At 48.2% G+C, this 16,242-nt stretch overlaps 1 protein-coding gene across 1 annotated transcript in view; it reads right to left on the bottom strand.

The window, feature by feature from the left end:
• Nucleotides 1–2,824: 2,824 nt before the first annotated feature.
• TMEM269 (transmembrane protein 269) overlaps nucleotides 2,825–16,242 on the bottom strand; it is a 32,244-nt gene continuing 18,826 nt past the window's right edge. Inside the window, exons 4-7 of the mRNA XM_038746737.1 lie at nucleotides 14,562–14,659; nucleotides 12,241–12,384; nucleotides 5,198–5,398; nucleotides 2,825–3,198 (exon numbers count right to left, since the gene is read on the bottom strand). Of these exons, the coding sequence (XP_038602665.1) occupies nucleotides 3,089–3,198; nucleotides 5,198–5,398; nucleotides 12,241–12,384; nucleotides 14,562–14,659 (553 nt within the window). The 3' untranslated portion in view covers nucleotides 2,825–3,088. The remainder of the gene's footprint in view (nucleotides 3,199–5,197; nucleotides 5,399–12,240; nucleotides 12,385–14,561; nucleotides 14,660–16,242) is intronic.

Below are 16,242 nucleotides of genomic sequence, written 5' to 3'. Positions count from 1 at the left end.
GCCACTTCCAAATGCGGAAAGAAGCCAACTCGTTCCAGATTTTCTGAATGCGTTATTGAACATGGGAAGGCTGCATAATGAGTGTAATGAAAATAATAAATGGCATTTGTTCAGCGCTTACCAGGTGCAAAGCGCTGTTCTAAGCGCTGAAAAGCGTCGTTTAGCATTAGGAGAGCGCTTATTAAACTGCAAGGGGCTAGCCGTCCTTGGCGCACTGCCGTCAGGAAGCCCGTATTAAAACCGTGAGCGGAGAAGCAGAGCGCGTGCGACCCGTCCCTTCGATGGGGTTACGCAGGTCATTCATCAGCGCCGCCCCTGCCAAGGAGGGGGGGGTGAGGATGGCGATGAATGAATTATGAATGGATGAATGAACCTGGAAGATCCCGCACCGTGCAGGGACTGGGGAAGCCTTCATTTTTCAAGAGTTCCGCTGGATGCCGTAACCAAGGAAGAAGAGAGGCCCTAAACCAGACCTGACCCTTTGACCAGGCAAGAATCCCTTATGTGTTTTTTTCCTTTACACAAACAGCAGGCCTCCCTCCACCAAGCGGCCCTGTCCCCCCACTTCTGACTGTCCCTTCTCCAGGACCAGACGCCGGTATCACCCCGGGTGAGGGTGCAGGCTCCGCCAGCTAATATCATCATCAATCGTATTTATTGAGCGCTTACTGTGTGCAGAGCACCGTACTAAGCGCCTGGGAAGTACAAGTTGGCAACAGATAGAGACAGTCCCTACCCAACAGCGGGCTCACAGTCTAAAAAGTAGACAGCCCGCAGGAACTGTTCCTTTCTGTAACTTGGCCACCCGGGACACAAGTTGTTGCCAACTTATACTTCCCAAGCGCTCAGCACAGTGCTGTGCACACAGTAAGCGCTCAATAAATACGATTGATTGATTGACTGAAGTCCTCAACGGCCGTTTTTGAGGTCTCATTCCCCTGCCGTGCCCTCGGCAGCAATGAAGCAGCGTGGCCCAGTGGCTAGAGCACGGGCCTGGGTGCCAGAAGGACCCGGATTCTAATGCCACTTGTCTGCCGTGTGACCTCGGGCGATCACTTGATGATGATGATGGCATTTATTAAGCGCTTACTATGTGCAAAGCACTGTCCTGAGCGCTGGGGAGGTTACAAGGTGATCAGGTTGTCCCTCAGGGGGCTCACAGTCTTCATCCCCATTTTCCAGATGAGGGAGCTGAGGCCCAGAGAAGTGAAGTGACTTGCCCAGAGTCACCCAGCTGACAATTGGTGGAGCCGGGATTTGAACCCATGACCTCTGACTCCAAATCCCGGGCTCTTTTCACTGAGCTTCTGCTTCTCTTCTCTGGGCTTCAGTTTCCTTACCCGTAAAACGGGGATTAAGACAGCGAGCCCCATGTGGGACAGGGACTGTGTCCGAACCCGATTATCTTGTATCTACCCCAGCGCTTAGGACAGTGCCTGGCACACATTAAGCGTTGAACAAAAACCATAAAAAACGATCCCAGCCAGAAGTCCTGGGAGCAGGGAAGGTCCAGTCCTGGATCCATCCCGTCCCCCGGCTCCCAAAAGGCTCAGTCCCATTGGTTTGGGGGAAACGGACTGGGAAGTGGAGGGGAAGATCTTCCTTAGCAATGCAGCCTGGCTCAGTGGAAAGAGCCCGGGCTTTGGAGTCAGAGGTCACGGGTTCAAATCCCAGTGCTGTGTGACTTTGGGCAGGTCACTTAACTTCTCTGGGCCTCAGTTCCCTCATCTGTAAAATGGGGATTAAGACTGTGAACCCCCCGTTGGACAACCTGATCACCTTGTAACCTCCCCAGCGCTTAGACAGTGCTTTGCACATAGTAAGCGCTTAATAAATGCCATCATTATTATTATTATCTGTAAAATGGGGATTAAGACCATGAGCCCCACGTGGGACAACCTGATCACCTTGTAACCTCCCCAGTGCTTAGAACGGTGCTTTGCACATAGTAAGCGCTTAATAAATGCCATCATCATTATTATTATTAATAATAAAATAATAAGCCTAAGGCCTTTGCCCTTGCTCTCGTCTTTCATGGTTTTTCAATGATGTCAAAGAGACAGCACTTAAATGAGAGGTGTTTGCAGCTAAATCACCTCTCTGGTGCAGAGCAGAAGGGGGCAATTCTGCTTCCTATGCCAAGGGTGACTGGCTTTTGGGTGCCCAAGGGGCGAGTGCCCAGGCCTCAGCCACGTGCTCCTGTTTGCCCATTTTACAGATGAGGCACGATGGAGTCGGCAGGAGCCCTAGACTGAAGTGAGGAAACCTGCAATTAATAATACGATAATAACAATGGTATCTGTGAAGCACCTACTAGGTGCCAGGCATTGTACTAAGCGCTGGGGTGGATATAAGTTGAGTTGGACACAGTCCCTGTCCCAAACGGGGCTCCCGTTCTCCATCCCCATTTTACAGAGGGGGCAACTGAGGCCCAGAGAAGTGAAACGACTCGCCCGAGGTCACGGAGCAGACGAGCGGGGCAGAATTAGAATCCATGACCTCCTCTGCTTCTGTTCCTAGTTGGGGAACTGACTCGCTGGTACGCCCTGGACAAGTTACAGCTTATTCATCTTAAAAACAAACCCCTGCCCCCTTTTCACCCCGAAGGGCACCCTTGGGAATGAAGACCGACTTCCGAAAGAACCGGCAAAGAGCCACGAGGTTCTAGAAAATTCACGGCAAGTGTGAGAAGCGTCCGGCGCCGCGTCAGATCCCGATACACCGATTAAAGTTGATTGGGTTAAACCAATTCAGAGGGCTTCTCTTCCCAGGGATGTGGCCCACCAACGCGGTTTATTTCCACAGTTCAGATCTAGCCTCAAAGTGCCAGCACGGTTCTTTATTGCTTTCGAGAGGGTGGCCTGAAGGACGGGCACGCAGAAGGCCTGCGGACGGTAACGGGAATAGCCGCTATTCCCGACCCGTGGGCTGCTCGGATTCACGATTACGGGAACAACCCGAAGGCCGCTCGTCATCATCAATCGTATTTGATTGATTGGAGCGGGGCGACGGCCAGAGATCTAGTGAGGGTCGGGCGTGTTGCGGTTCCGCCCGGGGCCGTCCAGCCACCCTAATCCCGGATCCTCCTTTAAGCAGTCCTACCCCACAGAGCTGTCGGGAAGATGATGTAGGAAGTGGCCCAGGTCAGGAAATAGAAGGAAGCCGCGTCCAAGGAAGACCAGATCAGCATGAAAAGCCCTGAGAACGAAAGGTGCCACAGGTCACAACCACAGATCCCAGGAGGCAACAACCCCCGCCTCGCCATCTCCAGTTGCCCTGTAGCTCAGCCTCTGAAAGTTTGGTATCTAACCCTGGGAGAGTGAAATGGGGACAGGTTTTCGGTCGATAAAATAAGGACTCCCCCAGCCCGCAGCCGAATAAACCGGTTACCCCAGTGCTTCGACTGGTGCTTGACACAGACTAAGATCTTAATATAATAATAATAGTTATCATTACCCCGGTGCCAGGCATTCAGCTGTGAGTCTTAGACGGTTGACGCTGATCGGGTGACATTTGAGAGTTTATCAGAACCCCGCTTGGACCCCCTTTCAGAAACGACAGTTTCTTCCCTTCCTTCCTCTCCCCCTCGTCCCCCTCTCCACCCCCCCATCTTACCTCCTTCCCTTCCCCACAGCACCTGTGTATATGTATATATGTTTGTACATATTTATTACTCTAATTTATTTTACTTGTACATATCTATCCTATTTATTTTATTTTGTTAGTATTTTTGGTTTTGTTCTCTGTCTTCCCCCTTTTAGACTGTGAGCCCACCGTTGGGTAGGGACTGTCTCTATATGTTGCCAATTTGTACTTCCCAAGCGCTTAGTACAGTGCTCTGCACAGAGTAAGCGCTCAATAAATACGATTGATGATGATGATGACAGCTCACCAATCTCTCACTTCCCCGGGAATCTGGGACTTGGGAATTTTTATCCTGACTCTGCCGTCTGCCATCCAGAAAAGGAGCAGAGTCAACTGGGTTCCGGGCTCGAGAGATTCCCGGATGGAGGATGTTAAGTTAGGAAAGAAGCTCCCTCGGGGAACCTGCTGAAGGCCCAGGCAGGAAAGGGAATGGGGGATTGATGTCGATTTAGGGAGGGGAGTCTCAGCATTAGAATTTTACTTAGAATTCAATTTAAGAAAATGTCCATTCTTCATAGGGGGTGGATAGAGGCTGAACTTTGTCTTCTTTCCTGATTTCCTTTCCTCTCTCCCCTAATGTTCCCCTATTGTTGTCTTGGTCTTTCTCTTTCAACTTTGTCTATGTCTCTGCCTCACTCCTCTTCTGCCCCTTCCCGCTCCCTCTGTTTTTTACTTCTTTGGTCCCCTTACAGTGCTTCTCCCTTCCCCCTTTCTTTGGCCTTTCAAACACCCGCTCTGATTTCGCCTATCCATAAGTAGAGTCCCGTATCCCGCCCTGTGATCGTCTTTTCTGTCCCTTTCACTTTTACGCCCGGAAGGAAGAAAGGGAAGAGGTGGAGGAGGAGGAAGAGGAGAGGGAGGAATAGGGTGGGGAGAAGGCGGGGATGAGAGGGAGGAAAGTGAGGAGGAGGAGGAGCATGCCGAGTGAAGAGGAGGGCAAGTCCTCAGACATCAGGGTGAGAGCCAGAGAAGAGTGGAAGTGGAGAGGAAGACTGGGACCCACTGTTGGGTAGGGACTGTCTCTATATGTTGCCAATTTGTACTTCCCAAGCGCTTATTGATTGTACTGATTGATTGAATGGTCTGGCAAATTCAGGTTCCGCCCTTTCCCCCGGCTTATTTATCCCATCCTACCTCCAACGGTCCCTCGGGCTGCCCCTTCCTTGAGAGGGTTGAGCCCGGAAAGTGGCTATTAAATTCCTTCTTAGGCCCCGTCTCGGGGCTTTCCCATCCCACCTCACTCCTCCTTCCCACCAGAGACTCCTCCTCAGTGCCCCCCAAACCCCGCTGGGAGCAGCCTATGGACAGCAGGGCTCCCCTGGGCTTCTGACCTTTAATCGTCATCCATCGCATTTACGGAGCGCTTACCGTGCGCAGAGCGCTGCGTTAAGCGCTCGGGAGAGTACAGTCTAACAGATCGGCGACGTGTCCCCCGCTCACGGCGAGCCTACAGTCTAGGGGGGATTTCAGAGAGCGTTCCCTCGGTCCCCGAGCTCTCGCGGGCCGCTGACCCTGTCTATCCCGGGTCCTTTTTCTCCCCGGTTGGACTCACCCCCTGCAAAGACCGCTTTCTTCCACCTCTGTGACTCCAGGACCTTATCGTGGGGGTAATAACTCTGGTCGACCATGAAGAGCATCATGAGCAGGGCCAGGCTGCGTAAGATGACCGCGTTGCTGCCCGTCAGGAGGGAGATGGAGGCCAAGAAGGAGCCGGCGTAGGGGCAGGGCAGTCCCCGGTAGGTGAAGGGAATTCCTGGGGCGGGGGGAAAAGAGGGATGGATTTAATAGCCTCCTTGGCTCCGGCCCTCGCGATCCAAACCAACTCCAGGGAAGATCGAGGCTGGGGAGAGGTGGGCTGGAAGCTCGCTCCCCTCTGGGCAACCCCCTTTCCCCGCCACGGCTGAAGGCAGCCTCGGACCGGCCATTGCTCAACTGTACCTAAAGCATTCACTCGTTCAATTCAATCATAATTTATTGAGCGCTTACTGTGTGCCGGGCACTGTACTAAGCGCTTGGGAAGTCCAAGTTGGCAACACAGAGAGGCGGCAGAACGCGTCTGCCACAGAACTCCTTATCTTCCCACCCAAACCCTGGATGTCCCCTGACTGTCCCATCACTGTAGACAGCACCACCATTCTCCCTGGCCCACAAGTCCCGTAACCCGCTGTTGGGTAGGGACCGTCTCTATGTGTTGCCAACTTGTACTTCCCAAGCGCTTAGTCCAGTGCTCTGCACACAGTAAGCGCTCAATAAATACGATTGAATGAATGAGTGAACCTCGACTCCTCTCATACAACCCACATATTAAGACTGTGAGCCCCACCAGGGACAACCTGCTCACCTTGTAACCTCCCCAGCGCTTAGAACAGTGCTTTGCACATAGTAAGCGCTTAATAAATGCCGTTATTATTATTATTCAATCCATTACTACTACTACTAATAATGATGATGGTGTCTGTTAAGCGCTATGTGCCAAGCACTGTTCTAAGCACTGGGGGGATACAAGGTGATCAGGTTGTCCCACGTGGGGCTCCCAGTCTTCATCCCCGTTTTCCAGATGAGGGAACTGAGGCCCAGAGATGTTAAGTGACCTGCCCAAAGTCACACAGCTGGCACGTGGCGGAGCCGGAATTAGAACCCATGACCTCTGACTCCCAAACCCGGGCTCTTTTCACTGAGCCACGCTGCTTAAATCCTGAAGGTTTGACCTCCAACACCATTAAACCCTGCCCTTTCCTCTCCATCCAAACTGTTACCACATTAGTCCAAGCACTCAGCCTAGGAGAAGCAGCGTGGCTCAGTGGAAAGAGCCCGGGCTTTGGAGTCAGAGGTCATGGGTTCAAGTCCCGGCTCCGCCACTTGTCGGCTGTGTGACTTTGGGCCAGTCACTTCACTTCTCTGGGCCTCAGTTCCCTCATCTGGAAAATGGGGATTGAGATTGTGAGCCCCGCGTGGGACAACCTGATCGATCACCTTGTAACCTCCCCAGCGCTTAGAACAGTGCTTTGCACATAGTAAGCACTTAATAAATGCCATTATGATTATTATTTTTATTATTATTATTATTATTATTATCTCCCCTTGATTACTCTATCTCCCCAAAATATTCAGGCCATGTTTCCCCACTCCTCAAGAACCTCCGGTGGTTGCTCATCCGCCTCCACATCAAACAGAAACTCCTCACCATTGGCTTTAAAGCACTCAATCACCTTGCCCCCTCCTACCTCATTCATTCATTCATTCAATCGCATTTATTGAGCGCTTACTGCGTGCAGAGCACTGTACTAAGCGCTTGGGAAGTCCAAGTCGGCAACATATAGAGACGGTCCCTACCCAACAGCGGGCTCACAGTCTAGAAGGGGGAGACAGAGAACAAAACCAAACATACTAACAAAATAAAATAAGTAGAATAAATATGTACAAGTAAAATAAATAGAGTAATAAATACGTACAAACATATGTACATATATACCTCGCCTCACCTCGCTACTCTCCTGGAGCCCGTTGTTGGGTAGGGACCGCCTCGATATGTTGCCGACTTGTACTTCCCAAGCGCTTAGTACAGTGCTCTGCACACAGTAAGCGCTCAATAAGTACGATCGAATGAGTGAATGAATGAATAACCCAGCCCACACATTTTGCTCTTCTCATGCTAACCTTCTCACTTTTCCTTGACCTTCTCAGTCATTCATTCATTCATTCATCCATCCATTCATTCATTCATTCATTCCATCGTATTTATTGAGCGCTTACTGTGTGCAGAGCACTGGACTAAGCACTTGGGAAGTCCAAGTTGGCAACATGTAGAGACGGTCCCTACCCGACAGCGGGCTCACAGTCGAGAAGGGGGAGACAGACGACAAAACAAAACATATTAAGCGCTCAATAAATACGATGGAATGAATGAATGAATATTAACAGAATAAAATAAATAGAATAAATATGTACAAGAAAAATAAATAAATAGAGTCTATTCTCAGTCTGTCTCGCCATTTACCTCTCACCCACGACCTGCCTCTGGCCAGAAACACCCTGCGGGCAATGACTCTCCCCACCTTCAAAGCGTTATCGAAGGCCCACCTCCTCCAAGGGGCCTTCCCTGACTTAGCCCTTCTTACCTCTTCTCCCACCCCCTTGTGCGTCACTCGGACTTGTTCCCTTTAATAATAATAACAATAATGGCATTTATTAAGCGCTTACTATGTGCAAAGCACTGTTCTAAGTGCTGGGGAGGTTACAGGGAGGTTGGAGAAGCAGCGTGGCTCAGTGGAAAAAGCACGGGCTTCGGAGTCAGAGGTCGTGGGTTCGAATCCCGGCTCCGCCACTTGTCAGCTGTGGGGCCTTGGGCAAGTCACTTAACTTCTCTGTGCCTCAGTTACCTCATCTGTAAAATGGGATTAAGACTGTGAGCCCCACGTGGGACAACCTGATCACCTTGGATCCCCCAGTGCTTAGAACAGTGCTTTGCACATAGTAAGCGCTTAATAAATGCCATTATTGTTATTATTATTATTATTATTACAAGGTGATCAGGTTGTCCCATGATCCCCATTTTACAGATGAGGGAACTAAGGCCCAGAGAAGTGAAGTGACTGGCCCAAAGTCACACAGCTGACAAGTGGCGGAGCCGGGATTTGAACCCATGACCTCTGACTCTGAACCACGCTGCTTCTCTTTACTCATCCCCCCTCCCAGCCCCACGGCACTTATGCACATATCTGTAATTTTGTTGATTTATATGAATGCATTAATATATTAATATAATTAATCAATTATATTATATTGAGAAGCAGCATGGCTCAGTGGAAAAAGCCCGGGCTTTGGAGTCAGAGGTCATGGGTTCAAACCCCGGCTCCACCAAGTAACTTTGGGCAAGTCACTTAACTCCTCTGTGCCTCAGTTCCCTCATCTGTAAAATGGGGATTAAAACTGTGAACCCCCCGTGGGACAACCTGATCACCTTGTAATCTCCCCAGCGCTTAGAACAGTGCTTTGCGCATAGTAAGCGCTTAACAAATGCCATCATTATTATTATTATCATTAATGCCTGCTCCTCCTCTAGACTGTCAGCTGGTTGTGGGCAGGGAATGTGTCTGTCATCTTGGACTCGCCCAAGCGCTTAGTACTGTGTTCTGTACACAGTAAGCAGTCAATAAATAATAATAATAATGATGGCATTTATTAAGCGCTTACTGTGTGCAAAGCACTGTTCTAAGCACTGGGGAGGTTACAAGGTGATCAGGTTGTCCCATGAGGGGCTCACAGTCTTCATCCCCATTTGACAGATGTGGTAACTGAGGCCCAGAGAAGTGAAGTGACTTGCCCAAAGTCACACAGCTGACAGTTGGCAGAGTCGGGATTTGAACCCATGACCTCTGACTCCAAAGCCCGGGCTCTTTCCACTGAGCCACAATAGACTGACCTCCCCAGGCATCCCAAAGATGCTTAAAGGGAAGGAGGAGGGTAGAGGGGGTGGAGGGGGGCAGGAAGCAGAAGCAGCACAAATCACCAGGCTCCTCAACCCACACGCATACACCAAACACACTTGGAGTCAGAAGTCAGGGCTTCAAATCCCAGCGTGGCTCAGTGGAAAGAGCCCGGGCTTTGGAGTCAGAGGTCATGGGTTCAAATCCCGGCTCCGCCGATTGTCAGCCGTGTGACTTTGGGCAAGTCAGTTCACTTCTCTGGGCCTCAGTTCCCTCATCTGGAAAATGGGGATTAAGATTGGGAGCCGCACATGGACAACCTGATCACCTTGTATCCTCCCCAGTGCTTAAAACAGTGCTTTGCACATAGTAAGCGCTTAACAAATGCCATCATTATCATTATTATTATTATTATTATCCCGGCTCCGCCAATTGTCAGCTGTGTGACTTTAGGCAAGTCACTTCACTCCTCTGGGCCTCAGTTCCCTCATCTGTAAAATGGGGATTAAGACTGTGAGCCCCACATGGGACAACCTGATCACTTTGTATCCTCCCCAGTGCTTAAAACAGTGCTTTGCACATAGTAAGCGCTTAATAAATGCCATCATTATTATTATTATTATTATTATTATCCCAGCCCTGCCAATTGTCAGCTGGGTGACTTTGGGCAAGTCACTTCACTTCTCTGGGCCTCAGTTCCCTCATCTGTAAAATGGGGATTAAGACTGGGAGCCCCCCGTGGGACAACCTGATCACTTTGTATCCTCCCCAGCGCTTAGAACAGTGCTTTGCATGTAGTAAGTGCTTAACAAATGCCATCATCATTATTATTATTATTATCCCGGCTCCACCAATTGTCAGCTGTGTGACTTTGGGCAAGTCACTTCACTTCTCTGGGCCTCAGTTCCCTCATCTGTAAAATGGGGATTAAGATTGTGAGCCCCCCGTGGGACAACCTGATCATCGTGTAACCTCCCCAGCGCTTAGAAGAGTGTTTTGCACATAGTAAGCACTTAATAAATGCCATTATTATTATTATTATTCACTTCTCTGGGCCTCAGTTACCTCATCTGTAAAATGGGGACTAAGACTGTGAGCCCCCCGTGGGACAACCTGATCACCTTGTATCCCCCCAGTGCTTAGAACAGTGCTTTGCACATAGTAAGCGCTTAACAAATACAATCATCATCATTATTATTATCCAATGCTATTGCCGACCTGGGGAGAAAAAGGAGCAGGAAATTCATTCATTCAGTCGTATTTATTGAGCGCGTACTGTGTGCAGAGCACTGTACTAAGCGCTTGGAAGGTACAATTCAGCAACAAAGAGAGACAACCCCTGCCCACAACAGACTCAAAGTGTAGAAGGGGACGGAGGGAGGGAGACGGAATCCCGAACCGGAGGAGCTTAAGTCGATGACCTAGGGGTGGTTTGCATTCATTCAGTCGTATTTATTCATTCATTCATTCAATCAATCGTATTTATTGAGCGCTTACTGTGTGCAGAGCACTGGACTAAGCGCTTGGGAAGTCCAAGTTGGCAACACACGGAGACGGTCCCTACCCAACAGCGGGCTCACAGTCTAGAAGGGGAAGACGGACAACAAAACAAAACATATTAAAAAAATAAAATAAACATGTACAAATAAAATAAATTCATTCATTCATTCAATCCTATCTTATTGAGCGCTTTCTGTGTGCAGAGCACCGTAATAAGCGCTTGGGAAGTCCAAGTTGGCAACATATAGAGACGGTCCCGACCCAACAGCGGGCTCATAGTCCAGAAGGGGACTCCATCCATCCACTACATTGCCTTCACCACAGTTAATTTTCCAGGGTGAGTTCATTCATTCATTCATTCATTCGTCTTTAGTGAGCGCCCAGAAGGGGAATCCATCCATCCACTACATTGCCTTCACCACAGTTAATTTTCCAGGGTGAGTTCATTCATTCATTCATTCATTCGTCTTTAGTGAGCGCCCAGAAGGGGAATCCATCCATCCACTACATTGCCTTCACCACAGTTAATTTTCCAGGGTGAGTTCATTCATTCATTCATTCATTTGTCTTTATTGAGCGCTTACTGCATGCAGAGCACTGGACTAAGTGCCTGGGCAGTCCAAGTTGGCACCATATAACCTATAGCCTGTATATATGTTTGTACATATTTATTACTCTTTATTTATTTTACTTGTACATATCTATTCTTTTTATTTTATTTTGTTAGTATGTTTGGTTTTGTCCTCTGTCTCCCCCTTTTAGACTGTGAGCCCACTGTTGGGTAGGGACCGTCTATGTTGCCAATTTGTACTTCCCAAGCGCTTAGTACAGTGCTCTGCACATAGTAAGCGCTCAATAAATACGATTGATGATGATGATGATCACAGTTAATTTTCCAGGGTGAGTTCATTCATCCATTCATTCATTCGTCTTTACTGAGCGCCCAGAAGGGGAATCCATCCATCCACTACATTGCCTTCATCACAATTAATTTTCCAGGGTGAGTTCATTCATTCATTCATTCATTCGTCTTTATTGAGCGCCCAGAAGGGGAATCCATCCGTCCACTACATTGCCTTCACCACAGTTAATTTTCCAGGGTGACTTCATTCATTCATTCATTCATTCATTCATTCGTCTTTACTGAGCGCCCAGAAGGGGAATCCATCCATCCACTACATTGCCTTCATCACAATTAACTTTCCAGGGTGAGTTCATTCATTCATTCATTCATTCGTCTTTATTGAGCGCCCAGAAGGGGAATCCATCCATCCACTACATTGCCTTCACCACAGTTAATTTTCCAGGGTGACTTCATTCATTCATTCATTCATTCATTCATTCCTCTTTATTGAGCGCTTACTGCGTGCAGAGCACTGGACTAAGCGCTTGGGCAGTCCAAGTCGGCACCATATAACCTATAACCTGTATATATGTATATATGTTTGTACATATTTATTACTTGTACATATCTATTCTCTTTATTTTATTTTGTTAGTATGTTTGGTTTTGTCCTCTGCCTCCCCCTTTTAGACTGTCAGCCCGCCGTTGGGTAGGGACCGTCTCTCTATGTTGCCAATTTGTACTTCCCAAGCGCTTAGTGCAGTGCTCTGCACACAGTAAGCGCTCAATAAATACGATTGATGATGATGATAACCGGTTTTCTTACCAGTTGAATAGAAACAGAGGCGGAGAAACACGGCCAGGACGTAGGAGGCGGCCAGAAGCCCGCTGAGGAGCCCGTCCACCTGAAAGAGGAGGGCCGTGGCGACGCCGAAGGTGGTAAAGTCCGCAAAGTCATCCATTTTGGCTCCTGCTCGGCACATGGAGAACAACGGGCAGCCACGGGGAGGAAAACAGGGCCGGAATTCCCCTTTCCCCCCTCTTCCCAACCTGCTCAGCCTGCCAGCCCGGGCCCACCTTGGGCCTCCTTCCCGTGGCCCGGGGAAGCAGCGTGGCTTTGCGGGAAGAGAAAAAGAGGCCCGAGGGTCGGAGGACGCGGGTTCTAATCCCGGCTCCGCCGCTTGGCTGCCATGTGACCTTGGTCAAGTCCCTTCACTTCTCTGTGCCTCAGTTCCCTCATCTGGAAAACGGGGATAATAATAATAATGTTGGCGTCTGTTAAGCGCTTACTACGTGCAGAGCACTCCATCCCCCCCCCATCTTACCTCCTTCCCTTCCCCACAGCGCCTGTATATGTGGATATGTGTTTGTACATGGCTCAGTGGAAAGAGCCCGGGCTTTGGAGTCAGAGGGCGTGGGTTCAAATCCCGGCTCCGCCCCTTGTCAGCTGTGTGACTTTGGGCAAGTCACTTCACTTCTCTGGGCCTCAGTTCCCTCATCTGCAAAATGGGGGTGAAGACTGTGAGCCCCTCGTGGGACAACCCGATTACCTTGTATCTACCCCAGCGCTTAGAACAGTGCTTTGCACATAGTAAGCGCTTAACAAATACCAACATTATTACTCTATTTATTTATTTATTTATTTTACTTGTCCATATCTATTCTATTTTATTTTGTTAGTATGTTTGGTTTTGTTCTCTGTCTCCCCCTTTTAGACTGTGAGCCCGCTGTTGGGTAGGGACTGTCTCTAGATGTTGCCAACTTGGACTTCCCAAGCGCTTAGTACAGTGCTCTGCACATAGTAAGCACTCAATAAATACGATTGATGATGATGATGATGATGATGATACAAGCTAATCAAGTGGTCCCACGGGGGGCTCACAGTCTTAATCCCCGTTTTACAGATGAGGGAACGGAGGTGCAGAGAAGTGAAGTGGCTTGCCCAAGGTCACACAGCAGACAGGTGGTGGAGCAGGGATTTGAACCCATGACCTCTGACTCCAAGGCCCGGGCTCTTTCCACTGAGCCACGCTGGGGATGAAGACTGTGAGCCCCATGTGCGATAAACTGATCACCTTGTATCCACCCCAGGGCTTAGAACAGGGCTTGGCGCATAGTAAGCGCTTAGCAAATGCCATTATTGAGAAGCAGCGTGGCTCAGTGGAAAGAGCCCGGGCTTTGGAGTCAGTGGTCATGGGTTCAAATCCCACCTCTACCAATTGTCAGCTGGGTGACTTTGGACAAGTCACTTTACTTCTCTGGGCCTCAGTTCCCTCATCTGTCAACTGGGGATGAAGACTGTGAGCCCCCCGTGGGACAACTTGCACCCTGTAACCTCCCCAGTGCTTAGAACAGTGCTTGGGGAAGTAGTGTGGCTCAGTGGAAAGAGCCCGGGCTTTGGAGTCAGAGGTCATGGGTTCAAATTCCGCCTCTGCCAATTGTCAGCTGTGTGACTTTGGGCAAGTCACTTCACTTCACTGGGCCTCAGTTCCCTCATCTGTCAAATGGGGATGAAGACTGTGAGCCCCCCGTGGGACAACCTGCGCCCTGTAACCTCCCCAGTGCTTAGAACAGTGCTTGGGGAAGCAGCGTGGCTCAGTGGAAAGAGCCCGGGCTTTGGAGTCAGAGGTCACGGGTTCAAATCCCGGCAAAGCTATGTGACTTTGGGCAAGTCACTTCACTTCTCCGTGCCTCAGTTCCCTCATCTGTCAAATGGGGATGAAGACTGTAAGCCCCACGGGGGACAACCTGATCACCTTGTAAACTCCCCAGCGCTTAGAACAGAGCTTTGCACATAGTAAGCGCTTAATAAATGCCATGATGATTATTATTATTTGCCCGTGGCAAGCGTTTAATAAATGCCATCATCATTATGATGATGATGATGAGGGCTGAGGAGAATGAGGGCCCTTCAAACCGAGGAAGATCAGCCTAACCCTCTTTCCCCGGAAACTTATCCCAAGAATTCCCGTCCCCCAACCCGGGTTCTCCCGCAACTTCTGCCATCCCCGGAAAGTTATTCCAAGAATTCCCGTCCCCCATTCCGGGTTCGCCCGCAACTTCTGCCAGCTGCGTCCGAGAGAGAGGGAAAGAGAGGGAAGGAGAGAGAGAAGGAGAGGCCTCCGGCAGCCTGAGCCCCCGACTCACCCAGGGTGGAACAGGTGTTGAGCTGCCGAGCCACGGCCCCGTCGGCCAGATCCAGCAGGAAGCCAAGCAGGAGCAGCCAACAGGCCCCCTGGCATTTTCTGCAGCGTGGAAAGAATAATAATATTAATAATTAATAATAATTAATAGTAATAATAATAATAATTAATAATAAATATAATATGATGGCACTTATTAAGTGCTTACTATGGGAAAAGCACTGTTCTAAGTGCTGGAAATAATGATAATAATATATAATATGATGTCATTTATTAAGCGCTTACTATGGGCAAAGCACTGTTCTAAGCGCTGGAAATAATAATAATAATAATAATAATAATAATATGATGATGATGATGATGATGATGATGTCATTTATTAAGCGCTTACTATGGGCAAAGCACTGTTCTAAGCGCTGGAAAGAATAATAATAATAATAATAATAAATATAATATGATGGCACTTATTAAGCGCTTACAATGGGCAAAGCACTGTTCTAAGTGCCGGAAAGAATAATAATAATATAATAACAATAATAAATATAATGTGATGGCACTTATTAAGCGCTTACTATGGGCAAAGCACTGTTCTAAGCGCTGGAAAGAATAATAATAATAATAAATATAATATGATGGCACTTATTAAGCGCTTACTATGGGCAAAGCACTGTTCTAAGCGCTGGAAAGAATAATAGTAATAATAATAATAATAATATATAATATGATGTCATTCATTAAGCGCTTACTATGGGCAAAGCACTGTTCTAAGTGCTGGAAATAATAATAATAATAATAATAATATATATAATATGATGTCATTTACTAAGCACTTACTATGGGCAAAGCACCATCCTAAGTGCTGGAAAGAATAAGAATAATAATAATAATAATAATAACATATAATATGATGTTATTTATTAAGTGCTTACTATGGGCAAAGCACCATTCTAAGCGCTGGAAAGAATAATAATAATAATAACAATAATAATGATATATAATATGATGTCATTTATTAAGCGCTTACTATGGGCAAAGCACTGTTCTAAGCGCTGGAAAGAATAATAATAATAATAATATATAATGTGATGTCATTTACTAAGCGCTTACTATGGGCAAAGCACTGTTCTAAGCGCTGGAAATAATAATAATAATAATAATATATAATATGATGCCATTTATTAAGCGCTTACTATGGGCAAAGCACTGTTCTAAGCACTGGAAAGAATAATAATAATAATAAAAATATATAATACGATGTCATTTATTAAGCGCTTACTACGGGCAAAGCACCGTTCAAATCCTGGCTCTGCCACTTGTCAGCTGTGTGACTTTGGGCAAGTCACTTAACTAAGCACTAGGGAGGCTACAAGGTGATCAGGTTGTCCCACTTGGGACTCACAGTCTTCATCCCCATTTTCCAGATGAGGGAACCGAGGCCCAGAGAAGTCAAAGCGACTCGCCCAAAGCGATGATGATGATGGCATTTCTTAAGCGCTTACTGTGCGCAAAGCACCGTTCTAAGCGCTGGGGTAGATACAAGGTAATCAAATTGTCCCACGTGGGGCTCCCCATTTTCCAGATGAGGTAACTGAGGCCCAGAGAAGTGAAGCGACTCGCCCAAGGTCACACAGGGAGAGCCAGCGTGATGGGGAGCTCCTGCTGCCAGGATGCCCCTGTGCCTCGGG

This window comes from Tachyglossus aculeatus, chromosome 5 (genome assembly GCF_015852505.1).
Source record: "Tachyglossus aculeatus isolate mTacAcu1 chromosome 5, mTacAcu1.pri, whole genome shotgun sequence".
NCBI classification, from domain to species: domain Eukaryota; kingdom Metazoa; phylum Chordata; class Mammalia; order Monotremata; family Tachyglossidae; genus Tachyglossus; species Tachyglossus aculeatus.
The sequence above is the reverse complement of the archived record's forward strand: the minus strand, read 5'-3'. Positions and strand labels throughout refer to the sequence as shown.